This window comes from Ambystoma mexicanum, chromosome 5p (genome assembly GCF_040938575.1).
Source record: "Ambystoma mexicanum isolate Mex_15411 chromosome 5p, UKY_AmexF1_1, whole genome shotgun sequence".
NCBI classification, from domain to species: Eukaryota; Metazoa; Chordata; class Amphibia; order Caudata; family Ambystomatidae; genus Ambystoma; species Ambystoma mexicanum.
Window position 1 is genome coordinate 1,039,022,006 of NC_090930.1, and position 27,136 is coordinate 1,039,049,141.

The 27,136-nt window shown below is 45.6% G+C and overlaps 1 protein-coding gene across 2 annotated transcripts in view; it reads right to left on the bottom strand.

The window, feature by feature from the left end:
* Window positions 1–27,136, bottom strand: part of GMDS (GDP-mannose 4,6-dehydratase) — a 3,238,640-nt gene that overhangs the window by 520,256 nt on the left and 2,691,248 nt on the right. For both annotated transcript variants that reach the window (XM_069613525.1, XM_069613524.1), the window contains exon 9: window positions 7,950–8,046. In XM_069613525.1, coding sequence (XP_069469626.1) covers window positions 7,950–8,046 — 97 coding nt within the window. The remainder of the gene's footprint in view (window positions 1–7,949; window positions 8,047–27,136) is intronic.

Sequence of the window (27,136 nt, forward strand, 5' to 3'; positions counted from 1 at the left end):
ATCTTGTCAATAGCCACTAAGACGTATTTTCCATTTGTCAGCTGCCCAAACATGTCAATAGCCACTTCATCCCACACTTTTAGGGGTAACAGTGTCATTTTCAACGGTTCTGGGAAAGTGTGAGGAGCCCCTGACTTGCAAATAACGCATGTTTGAAGAGTTTCCTGTATTTTATCGTGCATTTTAGGAAACCACACCTTTGTGCTGAGCTCTCGCTTAGTGGAAGTGTTCCCTCTGTGCCCTATGTGCGCCAGACCAATTACTCGATTCTGCAGGGATGCGTGAATGACAATTCTGGTCTTATTGAACAGCAAGAGATGGACAGCACATCCTTCAAGAGATGAAATGTCTTCAGTAATTTGTGTTCCCTCTCCGTAAATGTTTCACCACTACAGCGCTATTCACAACACTTCCCTGACATCACCTTATCTTTGACTAGTGTCAGGACTTTGTCCTAGAGTAGTGCTTTGACGATCTCTGGAATGGTCAGGGACTTCGGAAGTGCGTTGTCTACAATATAATTGATGTAATGATTCACTTTTGAAGACTGGGCTTCTTCTTTCGGCAGCAGAAAAAACATTGCTGTCTTTCCCTGGCTGGTGTTTATTGTCAAAACAATACAAACAATACTCTTGTAACCTAAGCCCCCAGCCTGCAATCCGCAAAGGCACTTTGGCACTGGACTTGCCATATATTGTCGTGAGCACGTGATGGTCTGTAATAATGGTAAATTTACTTCCATATAAGAACAGGTGATAGTGTTCACATGCTCACATTACAGTAAAACTCTCTTTCTCGGGCTGTGAGTAGACACATTCAGTGGATGACAAACTTTGACTGGCATATGCAACAATGCGTTGGGCGAGGAAGAGCCTGGCTTGAATTGGACTAGTATGGTTCCCAAACCTACTGGACATGAATCCACAGTCAGCTCTGTTTCCAGATCAGGGTCGTAGTAGGCCATGCAAGAGGCTGACGAGATGTGTGAATTCATATCCCTGAAGGCTTCCTCACACTCCAACAACAATGCAAATTCTTGTCCTTTGCCAGTGAGGAGTCGTAATGTGTACTAACAGAAGCAAAGTCCTGAATGTATTTTGTGCAGTAGCTGGCCATGCCCAAAAAGGACCACACTGTTGACGTTGATGTGGGGATTGGTGAGGCAATCAACGCTTGCACCTTGGAAGGATCAGGCTTTAGACCTTCTCTTGAAAATATATGTCCAAACAACATCAGTGTTGATTTGCTGAATTCACAGTTGGCTGCATTTAATGTGAAGTTAGCATTTGTCAGTGCCATGCACACTCGTCGCAGAGTTGTCATGTGCCTCCTGTGTGGCCCCAAAGATTAAAATGTCATCACTGTAATTAAGGCACTGGGGAATGTGCCTGATGATTTCACGGATTTCGTTCTGAAATATTTCAGCTGCTGGTGAGACCCCAAAAACTGAGTCTCTTATACCTGAATAATCCCAAATGTGTCATGAAGGTGGTGATATAACGAGATTCAGGGTGCAGTTGTAACTGGTGGTACCCTTTGTTTAGGTCCAGTTTTTGAGAACGCTGTCAACCCATGCAGTAGATGCATCATATCCGTCATTCTTAGATATAGATGCCTTCCTCTTTCAGTAGCCAGGTTGGGTGCTCGCATGTCCACGCAAATTCACATTGTTCCCCATTTTCTTTTTTGGGCACAGGGGCAATTGGAGAAACCCATGCAGTGGGCCCTCTTTCATGTTCAATAATATCTTGGTTCAACAGTGATTGTATTTCGTCTTCTACTTGTTTTTAAATGTTCAGTGGGATTCCCCAATAATGCTGTGTGACTGGTTTAACATCAGGGCTGATGTGCAATTTATTTAGCTTCTCTTTTAGTTTTACCAACCCAGTAAACAGCGTGGGAAACATCTTGACGATCATGTCTTTGGGATCTGTGGTGTACGCTTAAATAATTGGTCCCTCCTGTCACCTCACCTTTCACGACTTAGCAGATTTGTCCTTGTATAAGCAGGTTGTTTCAAACATCCCTTTACATTTAAGCAGTGTGTTACATCCATAGGGATACACGTCAATGTCAGGAGATCGAAGCTTTGTAAGCTTGTAGTATGTTTGATCCTGTATCTCTGTTGCAGTCCAGCCACTGATGCTAATTGAATACGCTGACATATGTAGCTCTTTTTCCACTTTGGCAGATAGGCAGAATTGCTCGAAATGAAATGTTCGTATTACGTACAATTCTTTACATGTTTTTTAAATATACCTGTTTCATCACCTATGTCATTCTTTAGTAAATGACCTGGCTTCATCCTGAAGTTGGTCTGTGCAGGAAAGTGGGTCCAAGTCAGGTGGAAGTTTTTGAAGCGTGGTGGTCTTGCGATGCCTGACTTTGAATTGTACTATTAACTTGTGTGAGCCCAATTTCTCCCTTTTTTGTTCCCTCCCAAACCTGACCTGCCACATGTTGGTGTGGAGAGAGTGGTTGCTACACCCTCCTCCCTTAAATATGTGGTATTGAGAGATTTATGTCATGATAAGGATGAAATAGATAAAATGACTGGCACGTGCAGGGCCTAGGGTAGGAGGGCAACGAGGGTGAACATGAATTCTCTGTAGTCTCCTCTTCTTACACTATTCTGCTGGCATGATATCACGTTCAAGAACTGATATAATGCACCTGCTACTGAACGTGGGCTGCATACCTTTGGTGATTTGTTCCCCCGCTGTAACTTTCTCTCTTTGGAGGTGTTTAAAAGAGTATGGAGGTTTCTGTGCTGTATATTTTCCTCTACTTCTTGCTCCGTAATGCTATAAAAAAATGTATCCTTGTTCCCTGAACAGTTGTGTCCACCCCCTTTCCACCCTCAACCTTGCGATGGAGGCCCAGGGGAGAGAAGGCTGGAGTCCAAACTGTATTCTCTGATAGTCCAGGAGAAGTGTGATCCAATGATGGTCCTAAAATGTAATGGGAAAGGAATCTCAAAACGAAATTTGACACCAGTTACTGCTCTAAACTGTTGTACTTCCATTTTGATCACACGACTTTCTGTACTCCTGCCCAACTCCACAGATTCTACCTCTTGACTCCTCCCACGTGTCAAATGGGGCCAGGATCTGGTCATGTATGGGTTGTCTTGCTTTGTGAATTAGTGCATTATTTTCTCTCTTCTATTTTTTCTGTATGGCAACTTGCAAGAATATAACTATTTCCTTATGTGCCGTTCAATATTCATGAAGCAAAATAAAAATAAAATGGTTTACAAGCAAGATCCTCATTTAAGAGTTGTAATGCCAACACATATGCCTCTTCTTGCAAATCAGTTCCTCGTGGACACCTTTACAACACCTCTGATATAAACAGACTACTCATCAGTTACAAATACCCTTAGCATTTGCTAGTTTCAGTAAGAGAGTGGTTGTGCCAGTTATCAGTGAGATTTTATTTACGCTGGACTTTCATTTTACACTCATAGGATTTTTCTATCCACATTTATGCCACACTGTGCGCGTCATTAGGCGCCACGTTACTTTTTATATCCATGGAGTCGTGATGCGATTTCACTTCCTTTCATTTAGTATTGTGGGGGGGGGTTGAGGGTGGTGCTTGGACATACATTTTGAAATGTCCACAGCAGTTAAGAATTTAATCATATTATGCTTATGCTTACATGACTCAGCAAACAATTTGCCATATAAAAGACCGCTGTACAATACCAGAGGGAGTAAAATGAATAGTAGCACAGACGTTAACACTTTCCATAAACAATAGGTTATTACAGCATGTCTGTGGTAAGGTCGAGCAATGACACACGTGAGACACGATCACTATGTTTGTCATGAAAAGAGCCGATATGTTATGTACAAGGTATGGATTGGATAGAACATCTACAATAATGATCATGGTTCTCTAAAATGATAAGAGGGTCCCAAGGAAAATCAGTGTCAATGATGCGCTAAGTTATAGTGGTGTTTCCACAGTTGGTGGCTCACACCATGTATATTCAAAATCATAAAGTTTCAAATGCCTACTCAACATTTCTGCCCTTCTTGGACACTCTATTATATAAAGCAGGGGTCTGCAACATTTGGCTCTCCTGATGTTTTGGATTGCAATTCCCATGATCCTTCACCATTGACTATGTTGGTTAGGCTTGATGGGAATTGTAATCCTAATCCTCTGGAGAACAAAGGGTTGTAGACCTCTGCTTAAAGTTATGTTCAAATGGAATTGCCAACTGAAAAGGTCAATCCAAGATTAATGAGTCCTTAGCTTCCTGGCTTCCCTAATCTAATAATATTAATGTTTCAACATTGGCCAACTCAAGGGTTCACAAAACGCGTACTTAAGAGTCTGTATCTAAACTATTGTAACAAACATAATTTAACAGTTCATGTGATGCACCTTTAGTACTTTCTGCTTTCGCTTCCAGGATTCAGGACCTTTTCTGGGAATGTGATTAAACCTGGACTGCTTTGTGGGACGTTCCCCGACCTGGTGTCTTTTAATGCAGGTTTTCACCTTCTCAGCAGGTCAGGGTCATAATAAGCTTCTCCAAAAGTTGCTGGTTCTTTGTTTTCACAATTGGTCCTCCCCAGTCCTTGTCTTTAACATGATTCACAATGGGTCTGTCCTGGACCTTGGCTTTTTCAGTATTTATAAGAAATCTCTCTGAGACCCGTAATTTTGTTTGGATTCACAACATGGCCCTCATGGACCCCAGCCTTGCAGGATTCTCAATCGTTCTCTCCTTGTCCTTTAGCTTTATCAAGAGGTGCAATCTATCCTTCCAGGACTTCAGCCTTTCAGGATTCATCACAGGTCCCTCTTGGATTGTTGTGTTTGTCAACATTAAAAACTGATCACCCCAGGACTGTTGGGTTTGTCAATATTCACAGCGGGTCACCCCTGGATGGACTGTTGGTTAAGGGTGCATTCACAACAAGTACTTCCCTGTGTATTCGGCTTTGTCAGCCTTCACAACAATGCAATGGGTTTTCCCTCCCATATTTAAGGTTTTTGTCAGACAATGATTTAGCCTCCCCCTGCCATGTGTCAGGTGTCCACTCTGTTCTACAGGGGTCACCATTGGTAAGCCTTACCACCTGGCTAACCAACTCTTCTAGGTCGAAGAGTTGCCCTGGACTAATCTTAGACACAACCCCCCTCCTCAGAGTCTCCAGCTACCGGCTACTCCTGGGTAGGTTTTCCAGCTGCTATTAGCGTCTGATGCCCACCTCCACGTAGTGATAGCTTTCATGCTCTTTCAAGGTTCCACACTCGCCAAGTAGGTTTTTAGTTCTTCTGTGTCCCTTTTTATCAAGATGTGCATGTACTAGATATCTGCCTGCACAATGATTCTCGCTGCCTTTCTGCTGACTCTTCTCGGCTTGTATGATACATATAGGATAGGATAGGTACTTCCCAGGCGCTTGCCAGTTGGTTAAGTGCCCTAAAATGATGAAGTGACTGTGAATTCATTGGGACCACTAGGCTTTGTAATGTTGGTGGTCTTTGGCGTCATACTGAATTTCATCTGTTCACTTGGACCAGTTTTTTAGTCCCCCTGCTGATTCCTAGTCCTGGAACTACCTGCCTGCCAGGTCTTCAGATTGTCTTTCACTCAGTGTTCCACCACCAAGAGCGCTTAGCATTTTCTGTGGCCCTAACCTGTTCCGCGATGTGACTCAGAGTATCACGCTGTTTTACACATCCAAAGTTTCATTCTGGAAGCAGACTTAGTTGGTCCTTGCCATTCTGGTACTCTGAGCCCAAATTCTGGTATATATGGTATATATGGACTGAACGTCGTCCATGACAGGGCCCTTTAGATTGCTTCCTGGCTAAGGGACCATTACTCCTGGTTTAGGAGTCGGGTACACTCCTTGCCACATACTGGGATGACTTGTCCTGCGAAAGTCTTTGGTCTGAGGGACTTCCTCTGCATAGGGTCTACCGGGTCCATTGGGGAAAAGCAAGCTGGAGTGATCCCTCCTCAACAACCCACTGAAGGGCATATCTAGTAGCATCCAGACCCACAGAGTCCGTATTGGATGCCTTTCACCTCACAAAAGGATGCAGAGTTCTAACAACTCACAACACTGTCACCATCCCTTACTTGTGCTACATTACTCACATACCATCCTTTAGTCATTAGGTGACACTGACTTTAATCTGAACAAGTCAAATTCATGGCACCATAGTTAAAAACTCTGCAAATAAATACATATATCAATATCATAAAGACAACACCAAAAAACACAATACTGATGTTTCCAAGGTAGCCAGAGGCTATGGTATAATGAGCTAATAGAGAGATTGCAGTTTCTAATGATGGCTTGTCAAAAGGACAGCAGCAATCAATGAACTCTGCATTTACCCATCTGTCCCAGATCACCTTAACAGAGAGAAGGCCAAGGTGGTGGGTCATAAAAAGGCATTGCATGTTCACATCACTGATTCCCTCTAGACAGTACTCCTATCAGCCATGCCCTGGTTCCGTGGGCAGCATAGCTAATATCTGAAGTTGCCAAAAGATATGGACTGCTCTTGCCATAGTGAGTCAGTAGCGTATTCAGGGCGGGGCCACACATCCCCAAATTCAGAATCCTTGACACCCGGTTCCTCGTGGATACTGTAGGGGCACTGATGGGAATGTAAGGCGATTAAGTGACGCATCATTTAATGCAGGCCCTAGTGCAATGTTTTCACCCCCCTCTGCCCTATTCGATACCACGGTGAGCACAGCCTAAGAAATATTGTTTTCCATCAGTGCGTTAAGTGACTGGTGACCACATCCAATGATGAAACGGGAAGCATTTCCTGCCACCAGGTGGAAGTGAAACCAACCTTAATACACCAGGAAAATAAATCCATGTTCAAGATCTCAGTGAAGCCATGCTTGCATCATTCAGTTTGAAGGGATGGCATTTGAAATGGACAATATGTCCTGGAGTGGTAAATCAAGGTGTAAAACCAAGACGTAACGCGGTTTACGCCTTGTTTTAATGATTTGGTCATTTTGAAAATGTTTTGCAGATTGATCGGGAGAAAGAGACGAGCAATCCGTTTCCTCCTCATCCGTTTCACTGTCCACCTGCATGGGATTTTCACTGAGGCATATTCTGAATGAATTTATATGGAATCCACGTGCATAGAGCACCTGCCCAAAGTATTCGGATTCCATAGGAATTCTTCGTAAATGCCGCCTGCAAAGCGTTACTTGCAGGCAGCATTTACATCTTCAACAAAGTGGATCATAAAATGCAAATCAAAGAGGTTATTTGGGAGTAAATCATAAAATGCAAGGGACCCAGCAGCAAGTAAGCGATGCCATCACTAGTTCCCTTTATGCAATTAGCTATGGTGACCAGACGCCCCGGTTTTGCCAGGACTGTCCCTGTTTGGTGCTCTGTCCCCCTTTCTCAAGATTATGCTTCCATTGGAAACTGCAGGGGTCCCTACAACTTAAGATAGTGTTCGTTTGTGATACATGAATTATGTGTTTACTTGAACAGTAACACTTAAACCCCCTTCTCCAACCTCTACTTGAGTTTAGTGCCTTGACAGCCACTTTCAAGAGTTAGTCCTACCCTTTCCCGATAATTTACATTTTAAATCTGGTCACCCTAAATTAGCCTTTCTTGTGAAAAGACACCTAATAAGCAGGGCTGTTTTTTTAGATGCATTTTATTATTTACTTCCAAATAACCTCTTCCGTAAACTTCTAATCAGTTCACACCTGCCTCCGCGCTGCCCATTTGCTACTGTGCAAAACGAACACTTGTGCCACAGGACGAACGGGGTGACAGGCCACATGTACCGCGTGTTCCCATAAGGACGCCCCGGGAGCTTAATGAGATCCCGTCCACCAGCAGCTGACTAAACAAGGAGCTTTATTGGCGTGGTGATTGGATCACTCATCCGTGAAAGGGGGTGGGGGAGGGATCACTTACCACTTCAGTCGGCCTGTAGTACTTGTGATCCACAGCCACGTGAATCTTGCCGGTCTCTCTGCAGAGGCCCACTTCGCTCTCAGCCTTCCCTTGCCACCTGGAAAGAAGACAAACAGTTAATGGCCCATCATTGCCATGACACACCCATCTTAAGAGCCATTTGGCCTGCTTGAGAAGTCTGGGCCGGGTGTGAATCCTCCCTGGGAGAGTGTGAACTCACTAAGACCAAAAGAAACCGGAAGTAGTTATAATGAGCCCTGAAGTCAGCCGGCCTCAAACCAGCTTCACTCACTTGGCACCTCGACTCCAACTTTAAGGCCAACACTTTGGGCCTGATTCACTGAAGCATTGTATAATGGCGCAATCCCACAGGGAAGTGCTCTGTGAATCAGGGGCAAATCTAAACCTCCACATGGCCACAACATCCTTTACACTAGAAGCCTAAAACCTACGCAGTCCACGCGATATGACTGTCCGGCACACATCACTCAAACACAGACTACTTATACAGTAGTGCTCACAACACCCGTGTGCATGAGAGAAAGAGGGACACACGGGGGGGGGGGGGGGTGAGAAAAAAGACACAGACAGTGGGGGGGGGGCAGAGATTTCTCTTGGGGGGAACAGAGGCGATTGATCTCCAAATGGGATGAAGTATATAATATAGGGTGTCTGTATTACTTGGGGTGCAACCCAAGCGGTGTGTGTGCGGAAGATGCAGTGCTGCCTACCCACCGAGCCAGAGGCACGTGCAGAAGTTTTGACCTCTACTTGGCCAAGTAATTGGGTACTGTGAGGAAGCAGGCTGTAAAGAACGTGAGGGTCAGGTAGAGCGCACAGGCATCCTGCGATAGCGAATCACACTCTGGGGGGGTGGGGGGGGGCGGGGGACGCCTCTCTGGGAGGACACTCCAACTCTCCCTGGGCTTGGGTCCCGGCTGGGGGCAGAGAGTTGGGAATTTAGAAAAGCACGGCTTCCTCAAGTTATTAATGGTGCAGTTCAACCTATCTCACGACTCGAAACGAGATTCTGCACCCATCTGCAAGAAACGGGAACCATAACCCATGGGAAGGGCAGGCGTGGGTAAAACAGCAGAATTCTAAGCTGCGTTCTGCCCATGGCCATATGACGGAGCTCGAATAGGGTTGCCACCTTTGTTTGAAGCAAAAATCGGACTTGAATCCCCACCCCACTTGACATTCCCCTTTTGTAAATTTGAAAACAGTAGTACTTTAACAAGAAAAGAGAAACAAGTCATGCTTGTAGTAGCTTTTTTGTGTGTGTATTATGTTCGTTTGCTAAATAACAATCTGCATTATTAAAATAAATAATTGTGTAAGGTTGGAAATGACATTTCACTACATAATATACCATACTTTTTCTGACCTAGAAAAGATTAAAGCTGAGATGGTTCTGACAAAACTGTATCCAGTGACCGTCAAGCTGTTCAGATTTGAACAGGATGTGCATTAACCGACTTGGCCATTTTGCCAGACCAACAGTTGACACTAATCATTTCATTTCGGAAAATATTAGTTTTCGTTTTAAAAGTGGCTGTAAAAACATTCCTATACAAATTGTTTTGAGCTTTGAAAGACAGTGAATCCTTGAAATTGCTCAGTGAGTTAAGAGCCTGCGGTACAGCTCTAGTGCACGTTTCACATAAATCACTGCAGCAGGCACATTAACCCACCAAGCCAACATTTCTAAAGAATCTCACGAGGAGAAAAGGTGGGAGTTCTTCTTTAACCATTTAATAAAATGCACACCAATTGAGTCTGATGAGTCTGTTGAATTTTTAAGAAATTTGCCATTACCCAACCAAATTAATTGTTAAAACCTAGTTTAGGCACATCCAGCCTTAAGATGGCTCTCCCCAATAACTACCAACATTTTAGAGGCAAATTCAGCCAGAAAATATTTTCCACTACAATCTTATTTGTTTTGGCAGATGAGGCAAGGGGCTGAGCTGACTTGCAACTGACTTCTCTCTATTCCCCCTAGCCTTTCACAGATCTGGCCTGCTACTAAATCTCTCTGTTTTATCTTTGTTGCTGTACTTGTTGAGTACATCATACAGCAATAGTATAGATTTCTTGCTCCCTTTTACCATAATCAGACCCCCAGGTTTGAGCGATTTCACAATCGTTTCAAATACTGCAAAAAAAAAACGTGAAAGCAGTCTTTCTCAAAATAAAAACAGTTTTTGCAATAATTACCATTTTTACCCAGCAAAACAATCTGCCCTTTTAATTAAACACTAGTCACCATATGAGCAAAGCTGTGTGGGTCAGACATGGAGTGCTAAGCAAGAGAGGGAGCGGTGAGCCAGAAAACAGAGAGGTTGCGGTGGGTCAGAAGGGTAGTGGTGGGTCTGAGGGAGAGCAGTTGGCAAGAGGGGAAGCAGTGGACCAGAAAGCAGAGAGCGGGCGGTGGGCTAGAAGGCGAGGGGTGGGCGGGAGGGAGAGTGGTTAACCAGAGTGGCAGCAGTGGGCCAGAAAGCAGAGAGCGAACAGTGGGCCGGAGGGCATGCGGTGGGGAAGAGGGCAAGCAGTGGGCGAGCAGTGGGCCAGAAAGAGAGGTAGTAGTGGGCCAGACAGAAGGAGCAAGATGCAGATTGGGAAAAAGGATGGGGAAGAGCATGATACACTGGGAGAAGAGTTGCGAGATGGAGAAGGAGTGAGAAAGAATGAGACTGCAGCAGGAACGGTAGAGCCTACGGTGTGAGTTGAAAGGATGATTGGGAGTGTAGCAGGGAGTAGCAAGTGTGTTTTGTGGCTTGGCAGGTAACAGAGCCATAAAGTATGCAGATGATTGGCAGAGTGAGTGGTTTGGGAGTGTAATATATGGAGAATTGTTGAGTGGGAGGGGTGTTGGTGAGTATGGGGCTTGGCGGCGCATGGGGGATTTGAGAACGTAGAGGGAAATATTTGCACAATTACAAATGTGCGGTGAACCTCAAAAAGGAGTCGGACTAGGACTTAGCATGTTCAAAATGTTTTATTTAAATAAAAAGAAAAACATCTGTCCAACCCTATAGCTTTGAGGGCATTTCCATATCTAACAAGCTAAACTAAGGTGCTTGTCAAATGTCCAAAATAATATAGTCCTCCTTCCAATACCCACCTGCTATCTGGCCCTACCACTTAGAGAAAAACAGAACGAAAACAGACCAGAGCAATAGCCTCTCCACTCAGGGTTTGCTTGGTCAAACTACACGTGGCTCCTCAAAAAGAAGGGGTTTTCAAATAGTCAAATTGCACAAAACAGTTCTGCAGTCTCTTTGCAGAATTTGAATGACAAGTCGTAAATCTTCACACACATCGAATACTTTCCATTCTTTAAAGTGAAAAAGTATGTCCTTAGTGTGATTCCATAATTTTTTATCTTGTATTTGTATTTGATAGTGTTGTTGTTAAGGGTTTTGGGCAATGGAACCCTCCAGTGTGGAAATCGATATAATATTATGACCCCAATCGCATCGTTTAAATGTATGTTGGCCTACGCCAAGCTGTCTAAAGGATACTATGTACATAGGTTCCGCGGCAAGGTCTTGACCTTAATGTATCGTGTAAGCCGCCATCTTGGATCTAGCCGCCATTTTAGGTACTCTTGCAGTGTGGAAGTCACCCTGAATCACAAAATGGAGGCCGAATGACATTTCGAGTAAGACTTCGGCCATGGTGACCTCCGCACACGTGAATGAATAATATGTCCGTAGGCTACTTGTTAGGGTCATGAACTAAGACCCTGTCCTCTGTTTAACCTATGTGTAAATATGTAACCGTATCAGCGGAACTGATCTAATGTATGGAAATTGTGTGTTCGACCTGGCTACGAACCCTAGCCATGGTTCCAGAAATGGTTAACTTGTAAGAGGGCTGGCCAATGCAGTACTAAATGTATAAAAACCCAAGCATCCCGATGATCGGTCTCTCCCACTTTCAGTGCGAACCTAACGTTGAAGGTTCGTGTGTTAGTCAGAGGGCCGAATAGCTATTCGCATGTCAATTGACTTTGGTAACTTTGTAACTGTGAAATAAAGCGCTTTGTATGTCCTTTGTAACCTGTGTTGGTGTGTTTCCTTTTGGGCTTCCCGGCCTCATGTCAATTTCTCTGTTTCCACAGTTGGCGCCCGAATAGGGACCCTCAAGATTGATGCCGGATCATTGAAGGTTGACGCAGACTATCGAATCGGGATCGGACGGAGTGATTCTGCGGGCCCGACCGATCGAGACGCGATACCTCGGCAGCGCTGCACGATCCGATCCTTGGGCGATAGTCGTGCGGTCTGACACGGCATCTTGACGAGGGTCCAATTCCGAGGCGGGCAGATTTGCCGAAACCACCGAACGCAGGTAAAATTTGTTAGTTGAAGTCCTTTGTAAACCGTACGGTCCTCCTTAGGTTTGGTCAGGTGCAGTCGTGACCCGGCTCTTAATTTAACCCTGACAATTTGAATTTGGCGTATTGTATCTGCAGACACAATTATTGGACCAGGTAACACCAATTTTTTTGAGAAATGCCTGGGAAATTGTCTAGCTGCTTTAGGGTTCTGTTCCGCAGCGATCGACAATCTTTGGAATTTAGCCGTCCGGCACCACAGGAGGGGTCGCCGGCGTGTACTATGTACTGTAAGTATGGCATTGGTAGTATTGTATTTAATGACATTTGGCACAGACAGACCAGAAATGCCTCCGAATTTCAGTGGCCAATCAATGGTAGCTTTGAGATCCCCCGTATTGAATACTTAGAGTCGATCTTGCTTAAAAAGAAGGCTAGGCCAGCAGCCTTTGATGTGTTACAAAATTGGAAAAAGGAAGCATTACAGCAGCTTAAAAGTAGGGATAAACATGCACGACGTCATAAAACGAATGCCGAAAAGGCATTGTTGTATGACAAGGAAAAACGATTAGATGAAACCTAGAAGATGGATAGAGCTTTCTCGCTCGGGGTCCAGAAAATTTACCCCTCTAAAGATTTCCATGTTTCCGAGGAGTTTATTGAGAAAATATTAAACGAACGGAGGCCTGATTCTTCAGCGCCACCTCCGTATGCTCCCGTTGTGGGCACCTTGCCCGTTCCTGCTATTGCTCCTATCGTTATTCCTACTCCTCCTGCGCAGCCTACTGCCCCTAGTTCTTTGGTTGTCGCTCCTCTGTCTATTTCGTCTATTACATTACCTCTTTCCCCTGCACCCTTGTTAGGTTCACCTACACCTCCGATTCTGGGGAGTCCCGTGTTCACTAAATCAGATCCCGGTGCAGGGTCGAAAATTGTGACTCGTAGTACTGTTCCTGCGGGCAGGAAACAGGAACTATTTGCTTGGGCTAAACATTGCATGGAAAAAGGTGATCAAACTGATGTACTTTCAACATTATCTAATTTGCACGATTTTCCCGAGAAAAACGTTTTTATTTAAGGACTGGGGATTCATTTAGGTGTAATGTGGGGTAGATTGCAGACTTCGGATCTCCCACAAGGGGTGAGAGATCTGAATGCCTTGGCACTTTCGAGGGATACAGAGCAGAAAGTATATGGACATGTTGACAGATTGTTTGAGTTTAGGAGGGATTTTGAAAGGTTACAAAACGAGGATGATGAGGACGACAGGATGTATGCACAGAAACGGTTCCTTTCGTGCCGAAGTTCAGCACCTGAGGAAGTACGAATTTGTACCAAAGACGCGATTCGATGGATCTCGGATTCATCGATACCGCCAGATGAGGTGTATGACACATATAGTCAATACACGGTAGAGATGCAAAGGAAGGTAATCCAAGTGATGGTACAGCACTTACAGGAGGAATGTATAAGGAAGAAGGTTGGTTGCCCCATAGAGTTATTGGGTATTTGTAAAAGAGCTTTTTCGCCCGACACTTCTACAACTGCTTTAGCGCTCGATCTGGCCTTATTGCTCAGTAAGCGGTCGGGGGTCCCTATATCTCAGTTGCCTATGAGAGAGGTCCCTCCGACCCTTGTCCCAAAATTAGAAATCCCCGCCAACGCGGCGACTGGTGCTGCCGCGGTGGATATCCCTGCACATTACGTATCACAGTTTGTTCACGTCCCGTTCTCTCGACAGGAAGTGAACACGATTAGACAATCAGTCCCTGATATCAGGAAGAACCCGACAGGGTTTTACAAAGAAATAGAATCCGTTTTGCAGTCTTCTGTGTTCACCTTAAGTGACATGGATTTATTGTTTCCAGTGCTTTTACCTGTTGATGTATGGAAACAGGTACGAACAATAGATGATGTGCGGGGGTTAGGGGATACATGGGTAAACTTAACTAGAATAGATGGGGAACGACCAGCTGGTGAGAAACCACCCCAGGTAATACTCACTTTACCTGATAGAATAGTTGCCAAATTAAAAACTATAATCCCAGAAAAAAGGATTATTTGGGACAAGCTTACGGCCTGCGTCCAAGGGAAAACTGAAGGTACTACTGAATTCTTTAATAGATTCGAACAGGTGTTCTCCGACTTCAGTGGACAGGATTAGGTACAGAGTCGGGGAAGAGGTTGTTTGTGGACAAATTTGTGCGTGGATTGTTGCCCGACATCCAGTCACAAATTATGTCCTCAGAGAGCGCTTGGCAGGCAAAATCTCAGTCAGAGGTCTTGCATATGGCTCAGCATTACGAGAATCGGGTTAATAACGAAAAAGAGAAAATCGAAAAAAGAAGGGGTGACCTAAAGACTAAGGTATTGTTGCAGTAAATTGTCAGAAACCCCAGAGGAGGTACGACACAGACTAGAGGTCAGTACATTCCAAGAGGAAATACTCCTCCAAATTCTATAAATATTAATCAGTGTGCTTATTGCCCCCAGGAAGGTCACTGGCGAGCACAGTGCCCTGCCCTTCGTCAGAGGTCAGGAGGCACATTTGGAGGTATGGGTAGGCGACCAAGGGGCCGCCCCGGAGCAGGGGGCCCTGATAGGGGTCAGCTTCTACAAGATCCCCAGCAACCTTTTTCACGGGAAAATCAGACTCCGAGTATGGACTCGAGAAATATATTTGATCACCCTTCCGCCGCCTATCTTTCTGTGCCCACGCTAGGGGTCAGCTTCTACAAGATCCCCAGCAACCTTTTTCACGGGAAAATCAGACTCCGAGTATGGACTCGAGAAATATATTTGATCACCCTTCCGCCGCCTATCTTTCTGAGGAACTTCCCTTTGATGAAGTTCTGCCTTACTAGGATTGCCCGAAGCAGCGTTTGGAACCTTTATCTATTCCCGTTATTCAGAAGGGCCCCTATGTTGAATTATTGGTGGGGAATAGGAAACATCAGTTCTTGATCGACACTGGAGCACAAACGTGCTCCATCGACCATTCGAGGGTTCCAAACATCCCACTGTCAGGGCAAACAAACGTCTCTATAGGGTTCTCTGGCATACCAACTGTTTGTCCGGTTTCTGCGCCGGTATCCGTTTCTTTGGGTCCTTTTACAGACCAGTGCCCTTTTCTTCTTACTTCAAACTGTGGAGAAAATTTGCTGGGGTTGAATTTGTTGAAGAAACTGAATGCAGTGATTCATTGTTCCCCTGACGGAATAAGATTAACAGTTTCACCACAGCAACCCTTTAACTCCCAATACTTGACCCGACCTCTACCTCTCGAATTTGACATTGTCCCAGAATGTTTGTGGGCAATAGATGATAATGATGTCGGGATATTGCACATCGATCCTGTTAAGATAATATTGAAACATGGGGTTAAGCTACCGCGCATTCCGCAATATAAAATTTCAATTGAAGGAGAGCGCGCTCTGAAATGCATTGTCTCCGATTTTGTACATCGTGGAGTGATCGAAGAGATTACAGGTAGCCTATGTAATAGCCCGATCTTGCCAGTATATAAGAAAGGCGACAATGCAATTCTGTACCGGTTTATAATAGATCTTCGTGCTATTAACCGGGTGGTAGCCCCACAATTTCCAATCGTGCCTGATGTAACAACGATCTTAACAATGATCCCTGCTACGGCTACACACTTTAGTGTCGTAGATTTAAAAAACGCCTTCTTTAGTATTCCGATACATGAGGAGAGCAGGTATTTGTTTGCGTTCACCTTGGGGGGACGCTCGTTTACATTCACAAGGGCACCTCAAGGGTATACTGAAAGTCCTAGTATCTATAGTAGAGCCTTAAAAGAGCAGCTCGACACCCTTGAATTACCATCTACTTGCACGCTGCTACAATATGTAGACGATTTGCTCCTGGCTGCAGACTCTGAGAAAGCTTGTAAAGAAGGCACTATATTGTTGCTTGTTCATTTAGCTGAAAATGGTCACAAAGCTTCACTTAAGAAATTTCAATATTGTTGTCAGGAGGTTGCCTATCTAGGCTACCTCCTGTCAAAGGAGGGGAGAAGATTGACACCTGAACGAATAAAACACATTTCTGGCATGTCTGTCCCAAAAACACAGAAGGAAGTCAGAGCCCTGATAGGGATGGCGTCCTACTGTAGACTGTGGATCCCGAACTTTGCCCTAGTGGTAAAACCGATGTTGGCTTTGACGAAGAAGGGCATTTCTCTGCCATTGCCATGGGAATCGGAACATCAACGATCATTTGAGCTTCTCAAAGCCGCGCTGTGTTCAGCACCGGTTCTGGGTACACCAAATTACGATAAGGCCTTTGTGTTGTTTGTGCATGAATGTAATGGATGTGCTTTGTCTGTGTTAACACAGGAACATGGAGGGAAGAATAGGCCATGCGGCTATTATTCCTCCGCCCTCGATCCTGTTGCATGCGCTTTGCCGCGATGTCTGCGCGCTGTTGCTGCTGCCGCTGCGTCTGTAAAACAGAGTGAGGGGATGGTCCTAGGCCACGATTTAATTTTGATGGTACCTCACTCTGTCGATATTCTATTGAATAAAACTCAAACACAACACCTTACTTCTGCCCGGTTGACCAGGTACGAATTAGTTCTATTTGCTCCTCATATCCAAATTAAAAGGTGTTGTGTTCTCAATCCGGCTGAACTTTTGCCTCTCCCGCAAACTACTGCTTGCGGCGATGACGGATCACATGACTGCCTGTATGCCACCGAACAAGAAACAAAGGGCAGAATAGACCTCTCAGATACTCCTTTGGAGAATGCGGAAGGGGAGCTGTTTTGTGATGGCTCCTGTTTTGAACTTCCGAATGGCACGTCTACAGCTGCTTATGCAGTTACTACCTTGAACAAGATCGTAGAAACTAAAAGGATTCCGCATAACTCCGCGCAGGCCGCAGAGATTATAGCGTTGACCCGCGCTTGTGAGCTCTCCCAAGGGCATAGAGTTAACATTTATACGGATAGTCAGTACGCCTTTGGGGTGGCTCACAATTTCGGAAAACTGTGGTCGGAAAGAGGGTTTCTGACCTCACACGGGACCAAGATTCAGCATGGTCCCTTAATAGTACAACTACTTTTTGCGCTCTCACTCCCTGAACAATTAGCAATCATGAAATGTGCAGCACATCGCAAGGTCATAGACAATGTGGGAAGAGGAAATGCTTTTGCAGATTTGATAGCTAGACAAACAGCTACAGACCTTAGCACAGACATGTACACCTTGAGGGAAGTGAGAGATGGTTGTATAATAGATGAAGGCATTGGGTCTGTGCGAGATATTCAGACTGATGCCTCTGTTGAAGAATCTAGGAAATGGGCTGAAGGCATGGGGAAATTGGATGACGAAGGGTGTTGGGTGGACGCATCTGACGGGAAATGGTTGCTTCCTGATTCTTATGTATTAGCAATGGTCACGATGGCACACGGTCCAACACATGTGTGTGCCCAGCAAATTGCGAAGATATTACAGCAGGTTTGGGTGAATGATAAAATTTTGGAAACTGCAAAAAAATACATCCAGAACTGTATGATTTGCCTGCAGCACAATGTGGGTAAAGGGACAGTGACTCCAAGGGGAAGTTTCGGGCCCCCCTCTGTCCCCTTTGAAACCATTCACCTTGATTTTATTGAAATGGAGCGATGTAATAACTTGAAATATGTTCTTGTTATCATTTGTGCTTTTAGCAAATGGGTCGAGGCTTTCCCCGTCAAAGATGCTACCGCCATGACCACCGCAAAGATCTTGGTAAAAGACTATTTTCCTCGATTTGGGCTCCCGAGGATAATTTGGTCGGACAACGGCCCCCACTTCATCGCAGCCGTAATGTTGCAAATATGTGTTGCCTTAGGGATAGAGAAACGTTTTCATTCAGCTAGGCACCCTCAAAGTGCGGGGTTGGTAGAAAGACACAATGGTATTTTGAAAAACAAACTTGCCAAAACATGTGCCGACACTAAATTAAAATGGCCAGATGCTTTACCTATTGTGTTGTTAGCTATGCGCACCACACTCCAGACTAGAACTGGGCTCTCTCCATTCGAGGTAGTAATGGGAAGGCCTGCTAATATTTGGGGTCTCCCTAAACCTAAAGCCCTGAGGGATGTGGAGAATGTATTGCTCATAGACTATTGTAATCAATTGACTAAAAATCTGTATTTCATTTACCACCAGGTGAATGCTGCCTTACCTGTACGGTTTACGGGCCCAGGACACAATATATTGCCCGGCAGCTGGGTCCTGGTGAAGGCCTACGAAAGGTCTTCCTGTCTCGCGCCTCGCTGGCGGGGACCCTACCAGGTTTTATTGGTCACCAGGACGGCAGTGCGGGTGGCAGGAAAGAAGAACTGGATACATGCAACACATATCAAGAAGATCCCTCACCCGACGCCACACGTTACAGAACAAACAGAACCCCTCGCTGGTGCTACACTCTCTGATCTCGGAGTAGCAGGCAGCGTTGTGAGTGCGTCGGAGAAGTTCTCTGAGCCTGAGGAGCTCGGGGAGCCGTCCATTTTGTCTCCGCACTCCCTTGATCAATCACTTGCGGAAAACCTTGTTTCGAGCTCTGCGACTTCCGTCGCTACTGATACGACGCTCCCCTCAGGGAGCGACGATACTTTGCTTTTGGATTCAACAAACTTGGGTACCATCCGGTACAACCTTCGACCACACAAATAAAATCGCCGCACGAGTATCGTGCATCTGGAAGAAAAAGGAGTGATTGAAATACTATCGTCTTCCCTTTTTTTTTTGGAACAAAGAAAAGGGGGGGTTCTGTTGGCCAGGGTTGGGAAGGACTAAGAAGTCGCGCGGCCGAAGTGCCGCCAGCAACGAACATTGGGGCCGTCGATCGGGATAACCATGATGCCTGCCGCCTTCACCGCTGCTCCTCGTATTGAACTATTAGATAAGGAGGTGACCAATTCGAACAATGGACAATGTGCCTGGGCCCCGAAAACGTACTGTTGTGTTCTCGTTTTGATTATTGTTAGTTTTGCAACTGCTGCCGTGGGACTTTGGTACTTTGAAGAAATTTATCCTTTGAAGCCTCTGTTACCGACCAAAATTGTACCAACTGTTTTGACTCCCTCTGTACACCTTTACACTCTGTCCCCTAGGGACTCTCGGCATAGACAGAAATATTATAATAACACTTTGATGATAGTGATGAATGCTACGCATGCAATTTTTAATAGGAGTAATTGTTGGGTCTGCACTCACTTACCACAACATGGGAACAAGGGACTGGGATGGTATGTACATCCCTTACCTCTAACAACCTCTTGCTATGCCTCTCTTAGAGCACTCTTTTTTGGCCGATGGAATGATAGCATCTCAGGGAACTTCGATGGGACTAATTTGAATGAATTTGAAAAACGTGAATTGACTCCCCTGGGATGCTCGCTTTTCGCAAATAGGAGTAGACCTAATATCGCTTCTATTAGGCCATCTGATAAACTTTCTTTTCCTTTTCAAAATCTAGTTTCTTTCAAGATGGCTCCGATAGGCAATAAGGATGCCATGCCTCCTTCTTATTCTGTAAATCACAGTCCTGATTCTGTCCCTTTCTGTGTACAAAGAAACGGCACTAGGCCAATGGGAGATTTCGAGCCTTGTATAAATATTGTAAATTTGACTGGGGAAAATAGGCCTTTGTATGTAGGGGGACCGGTTTATTTTGTGTGTGGTAGTTTAGCTTTTCCCTGGTTGCCCAAGGATTGGCAGGGGACTTGTTATTTAGGGATATTGTTACCAGGTGTATTTATAGCCAGTACCTTAGAGGTATCTAAGGCTCGCCCGCGACGGGATAATGATGGAGATACCCCTGGACAAGTGTTCGGGGATATAGCCAAATCAGTAGTTCCCTTCTGGGGACAAATAGCAAATTCAGAAAACATCAGGGGATTAGCGAGGGTGTTGGAGAAAACAATCAACCGGACCACGGACATACTTTACAATATGACCTTAGAGCAAAAGGCGATAAGATTGGTAGCACTTCAAAATCGAATGGCATTAGATGTCATTTTAGCTGAACGAGGTGGAGTATGTAAATTAGTGGGGTCCGCTTGCTGTGTTTTTGTACCAGATTCTTCACCAACAATATTCAAAGCAATTCAGAATTTACACACTCTTAGTTCTGAAGTCCATATCCCTGTAGGAGACTGGAGCCTTAGTACTTGGTTTTGGGATTCTCTACGATCTTGGGGGTGGAAGGTGCTTTCTGTTATTTTAGGTATTTTAGGGACTCTGTTATTCCTTTGCTGCTGTTTCCAATGCCTCCCGAGTATATGCGGAATGATAGGGGGATGTTGTGCCCAAGTTATGAGCGCAATAGGGCGTAGAATATATACCCCGAAGACAGCATCTAAAGAATTCATGTTGCAAGAAGTTCTTATGAACAACTTTTTGGCTATTGACATTTCAGACAATGATGCGGAACCTATGGATGCTAATGCCCTCAAGTATTTTCAAAAGTATTAGGAAATAATGTTTTAGCACTTGGCATAGGCCAAAAGGAGGGTCTGTGGAAATCGATATAATATTATGACCCCAATCGCATCGTTTAAATGTATGTTGGCCTACGCCAAGCTGTCTAAAGGATACTATGTACATAGGTTCCGCGGCAAGGTCTTGACCTTAATGTATCGTGTAAGCCGCCATCTTGGATCTAGCCGCCATTTTAGGTACTCTTGCAGTGTGGAAGTCACCCTGAATCACAAAATGGAGGCCGAATGACATTTCGAGTAAGACTTCGGCCATGGTGACCTCCGCACACGTGAATGAATAATATGTCCGTAGGCTACTTGTTAGGGTCATGAACTAAGACCCTGTCCTCTGTTTAACCTATGTGTAAATATGTAACCGTATCAGCGGAACTGATCTAATGTATGGAAATTGTGTGTTCGACCTGGCTACAAACCCTAGCCATGGTTCCAGAAATGGTTAACTTGTAAGAGGGCTGGCCAATGCAGTACTAAATGTATAAAAACCCAAGCATCCCGATGATCGGTCTCTCCCACTTTCAGTGCAAACCTAACGTTGAAGGTTCGTGTGTTAGTCAGAGTGCCGAATAGCTATTCGCATGTCAATTGACTTTGGTAACTTTGTAACTTTGAAATAAAGCGCTTTGTATGTCCTTTGTAACCTGTGTTGGTGTGTTTCCTTTTGGGCTTCCCGGCCTCATGTCAATTTCTCTGTTTCCACACCAGGTGCTCTCTGGTCCCAGTCTTTTCCCATATTGTTTGCATTTCCAGGGCTTCCCAAAGCCCTCTCGCACTTTTATATCTTTAGTTCAACAGAGTCTCTTTTGGGCGTCTGTCTGTGTACAATGTTCGGGTTTCTGGGCCCCCCATTGCCCTTTCGTTGTCTTGTAGGAATATTGCTTGATTTACTAGGGCTCTCCAAAGCCCTCCTCTGTTCTGATGTGCTTACTTCAGCAGCGTTTTTCTTGGGAGCCGGCCCCTGTCCAATATTCAGGTTTCTCTGGCTCCTGTAAACCTTTTGACTCCTCCAACCTCGTGTGCAAATGTCACTTAGTCCTCTAGGGCTCACCAAAGCCCCCTGATGTGTGTAATGCAGCAGGGCCTCGATTGGGCGTCCACCTGTGTTCCGCGGTTGGGTTTCTCCAGCTCCCGTAACCCTTTTGGCATCCTCAGCCTCGTATGTCAATGTTACTTAGTTCTCTAGGGCTCCCCAAAGCCCTCTGGCACTCATCTATGTTGAAATCAGATGGGTGTCTGCCCTTGTACAGCCTTCAGGATTCTCAGCTCTCGTTACACTTTTGGCTACCCCAGCCTCGTATGTCAATGCCACTTAGTTCTCCAGGACTCCCCAAAGCCCTCTATTTCTCTGATATATTTAATGTAGTGGGGACCCTGTTGGGCATCTGCTCATGTTCAGCTTTTGGGTTTTCCTGGCTCCCGTAACCCTGGTTTCTCCAGCACTCAGAGACACAGCCGCTCACCACTCTCCCCGGTGTTACCTTCTTGGGAGCGCTCGCTTTCCTTTTTCTGCCCGGCGTGGCAGTCGGTACACTTCTTGGGCAGAGGTCAGTGATTCGATCTCTCCACTTTGGTCTGGTCTCAGCATTGGTTAACGGGCACCAGCCCCACCACAGATCAGGTGTGTTCGCGATACACAGCAAGACTGTCTCCCTACCATAGTTGTCTCATTCTCTGCTTTGTTGCTGCTTGGGATGCCAGCCTTACAGCGTCTTGCTAGCGATCCGCTCACTTTCCACGCTACCGCCAACTCTGCAGTCTAGCGTGGCTATGCCCCTCAAGGACATCTTCCCATCAGAGGCTCACCTCTGCGTACGATTCTTTCTCCTCCATTCAAGGTTCCTTGTCATTTTATGTTTGTTGCAAATAGCAAAAGGGGTATGTCGTTTCTCTTTGACTGTTGAGTTCAGTGGGAACCCATCATTACCTGATGCCAAAGAGATTGAAGTAATGTCAATGTTTTTTCAATTCAAAACAGAAGTAACATCAGTCCTTTTGATTCCCATATATGCAGACAATGTATTCTTGATAGGGAGTTCCTCTTAGGACAGCAAGTCCTTGCCCCCTAGATGGGAGTCATGGCAAGTGAGATCCCACTTTCCCAGATTCATAGGGAGGGTCTTGCTTAGCGGGGTCACCTCCCTAGCCTCCAAGGGGTCGCGCCCCTCAGAGGAGTAGGGGTGAATAACCCAGATTCCTCACGAATGATAACAATCAATAAAGTTAATAATTTAAAAAAGGTTTGTACAATAAACCATAAAAGTGGAGCAAAACAAACACTGTTCAGTCAAGCAGGGGACATCTGGGACTCAATAGCAGAAACACATACAAAAGGTGCAAATTATGACAATTTGGCTCTTTTGCACACACATTACTGCTTTCTTGCAATCTAGTTCTTTAGCACCCTGCCGTCAATAAAAAATGTGAAGCAAAAATGCTGCAACAAATGCAAAATTGTTCCACAAAATGTGTTTTTTATGTCTTCAAATGTTAAATTTCAGGCAGTAAACACACGAAGGATATGAATAATGAAGGTACATTTTTCCCAATGGAAATGAAAACCTACAAATAGCAGGCTTGAAGGTTATTGTGGGCCTGCAGGCCATGAATGATGACTCACTTGAAATTGGTTAGCTAGACAGAGTTAAAAGAGGGGCATTCATTCCAAAGAAAGTATAGAGACATGGGGCCAGAAAATGTCTGACGCCTACCATCCAGGCCTGGCTGTCCCTACAACTGTGGTTTGCATTCTGGGACTTGTAGATCAGCTTTTCCAAAATGTGTGTACTGCGAAACAAATGCAGTTTGGCTTTGGATAAAACGCAAACACTGACCACTAGTCAGCTTCTTGGGCGACGCAGGCGGCAGGGCCAGTGAGGGACACCAAACACAGATGATCTTTGGAAAGTATTAGGCCACATTTATTACATATTATTCAGCACTGAAATACAACAACACATTAACTGATACGTCATCAATCCCACCATCGTCACATCATCTACGTCATCATTGCGTCATCAATTACCTAGATAAGGGTGGAGGTTGGCACTGTGCCATCCTCCCATGCTCTGGGAATGGTCCTGAGGGAAACACATGACCCCCTAAACTGACCAGACCCACCCCCCCTTTGCACAGACCGGTTATGGCAGCAGTATGAGCCCCTGGCCTGACACCTCACCGTTCCATGCCGAACCTTGGACCATAAATCAGCAATAAATCTGCCCTCCATTGACCGAAATAGTTGAGTCCATAACTTAATTCAATGCAATGTGCCCCCAACTAACCCAAGAACCCCCCCCCAACCCCTAGTCTTTATGGTGGGATGGTGGGAAATTCTCTTAATGGAGCTGCCTCTGCAGGTGGAGGTTCTCGGGTGGGGAGGAAGACAAAAGAGAAGGAGAGCACCTTACGCTCCCTTCCTATATGTTCCACTCGAGACCCCACTTCACTCTGCTTCTTGTGCTGGGTGGTGGCACACAACCACAATATAGGCCCCCATCCGGTGCCAAGAAGACCCTACTCCCTCTTGGTGTCCCTCCAAATTTGTCCTGCCGCTGCACCTCCTAATCCGCTGCATGGCTACGCTCCAGTCCTGCTATTGTGGGATGGTGGGCAACGCAGGCGGCAGGGCCAATGAGGGACACCAGACACAGAACATCTTTGGAAAGTATTAGGCAGCATTTATTATATTTTGTACAGCACTGAAATGCGACAACATCATAAATGCACATCATAATTAACTGTTACGTCATTGATACCATCATCATCATGTCATCATCTTCATCATCATTGCCTCATCAATTACCTAGATGAGCATGGGTGGGTGAGGAATTCTCCAAGCCACACTGTGCGTGTGTGCTCGCCTGTGATTTTTTCAAATTTGAATGATGGTAGGTCAACCTCTGGAACATGTGCGGGGTTAATCTGCACACACTTTCCTATGCTCACCACACGACATACACATAGACCTGGGTACTCTGGGTGGACACAGCCTACAGGTGCAGTCCCCTCTGTCATATTTAGTTTGAATATGATAGCCAAGAGTACACCACATCATCTAAGAAGGGGGAGGGAAAAACCTTCCTCCTGCCATGGCCAGCCTAATTACCCAACAAGGGCTCCATGGATCTGGCCTGTCCTTTTGTTTAGCTCTGTAGCCAGTGGCAGCGATTAACATAATTAACATACTAATAGAAGATAGCAAGAAAAACTCATTTTTTTACCCTGGCTGAAGGTACAGCCTGCTTTACATCGTTCGCCAGTGAAGGAAGACCAGGACACCCAACAGGGAAGCAAAGTCCTTCCCCTAAACATCTCCCAGGGAACATAGGGAAATACTGAACCCAGATGACTCTCCAGCAGCTCCAGAATCAGTGCCCAGTACCCAGCCAGCAGACAGCGTGCCCTGCTAGGCTCTACAGCAAGCTTCCTAGAAGGAAAGTGCCAGAGAGTCTGTGAACCAAACCAAGGACAAGGCAGCTGCCTGTAACACTCTCCTGAGGTTTGGGCCATCTGCTTTAAAGGATGACAAAAGCCCAGTGAAGAATCTAGGAGGAGTGCATTGACAAGCATATACCAACGTCCACCTGAAAGAACATTTTCAAGCCAGTCGAGCCCCTTGTGCTGCAACCGACTGCACCACTGACTGTTGTTACACCACAGTCGTTAAAGCCACCTGAGACGCCTCGACCAGTGCTTCAGAACCGCTGACCAGCACTGAGACAACAATTCCTGACCGTAAGCCACTGTGTAGGGCAGCCTGCTGCCATCTGTCCAGACTCGCTCGCCGAACTGCCTGCCACCTGATGCCCACAGCTGTCTCCTATCTTGGACGCTGTCGCAGGAACTACAAAGCACCCTCAAACCGACTCGACCCTGTCGAGCACCAATACAATTTATAGCAAAATGTACATTCTGGTTCTGTCCCCCTAGTCCTTCACCGAAGGCCCCTAGTGACATTTTATGACCCATTGCTCCCTTTGTGTTGAAACCAAGTGTCCTTGAACTATTGCGATTAATTACTATGCCAACTACCCTACTGTCAGTATCCAGAGTGCCTCCCTTTTCCTTCTTTGAAACTGTCTGTCCTCTGCATTGTCAGGATTAGTGCTTCCACTGGAAGGGCTCACCTGTGTTTTCTTAAGCAAGGACTTTCCGTGCTCTTTCCCCTTGTGAGGTTTTTGCTTAGTGCGGGTCTCATGGAGAAAAGAGCGTTCCTCCTCAGACACCACCCTGCCTGGTAGTGGAACCTCGGGCTAAGTAGCCTCTGGGGGAACTGCCAAGCATCAGGAAAAACCTTCCAAGGAAAGAAAAAACCTTTGTGATGTTAATCCAGAAGTAGATCCTGATGAAAGGTTAGCCGACATTGTAATCAGGACATCAATGCAATTAACGAGAAAAGGGCTCCTGAGAGCAATCACTTGTGCATGAATCCAAAGCAGAATAAAAAGGAGGAAACAAGACCTTGAGAAAGTAAGAATAGAATAGCCAAGGGAAGGGAAGCTGGAAGGTGAGAATAGCAGACGCAAACGAAGGCAACAAGAACGTTACTGAGCGCTGAGCTGGACACTGTAGAACCAGTGTCGAGATGTGAGGTGCTTTGCTCAGGTTCTGCAATTAATAATCGCGAGCTTCCTAGCTGGCAAGGATGGTCCAAGACTAGACCATTCAATCCGCTTCATTACGGGAAAGTGGAGCACCATATTGCGAGGAAAAATTACACCCGGCATCAGAGTTTCCAGGAGGACCACAAGGACCATGGACGGCAATGCATGACAGTATGCCCCCTCTGAAAATCCCATCCACCGGGCTTACCAGGATGCAGATGATGAAATCAGCGAAGAAGGGTGGGTGCATGGACATGAACAACGGGCTCCCGCGAGCGTTCACTGGGGGGATAGCCCTCCCATTCCACAAGGTACTGTAACCGTCCTCTTCTGTATCGTGATTCACACAAACGAGCCACTTCATACTCCAGCAGGTGGTTGTCGTTGACAACTGGTGGAGGAGTTGTCGGAATTGAAAATAATATTATGCCTCCGATCGCAGCAATTGTATGTGTATTGGCCTACGCCAAGTTGTCTAAAATATCATGCGAATAAACTCCGCGGCAAGGTCTTGACCTTAGAGAAAGTAATGTAAGTCGCCATCTTTGATTAAGCCGCCATTTTAGGTTCTCTTGTAATGTGGAAGTCACCCTGAACATCAAAATGGAGGCCGAATGACATTCTGAGTAAGATTCTGGCCGTTGTGACCTCCGTACACATGAATAATTAATATGCCTGCAGGCCACTTGTCGGGGTCGCGAACTGAGACCTTGTCCTATTGCTGACC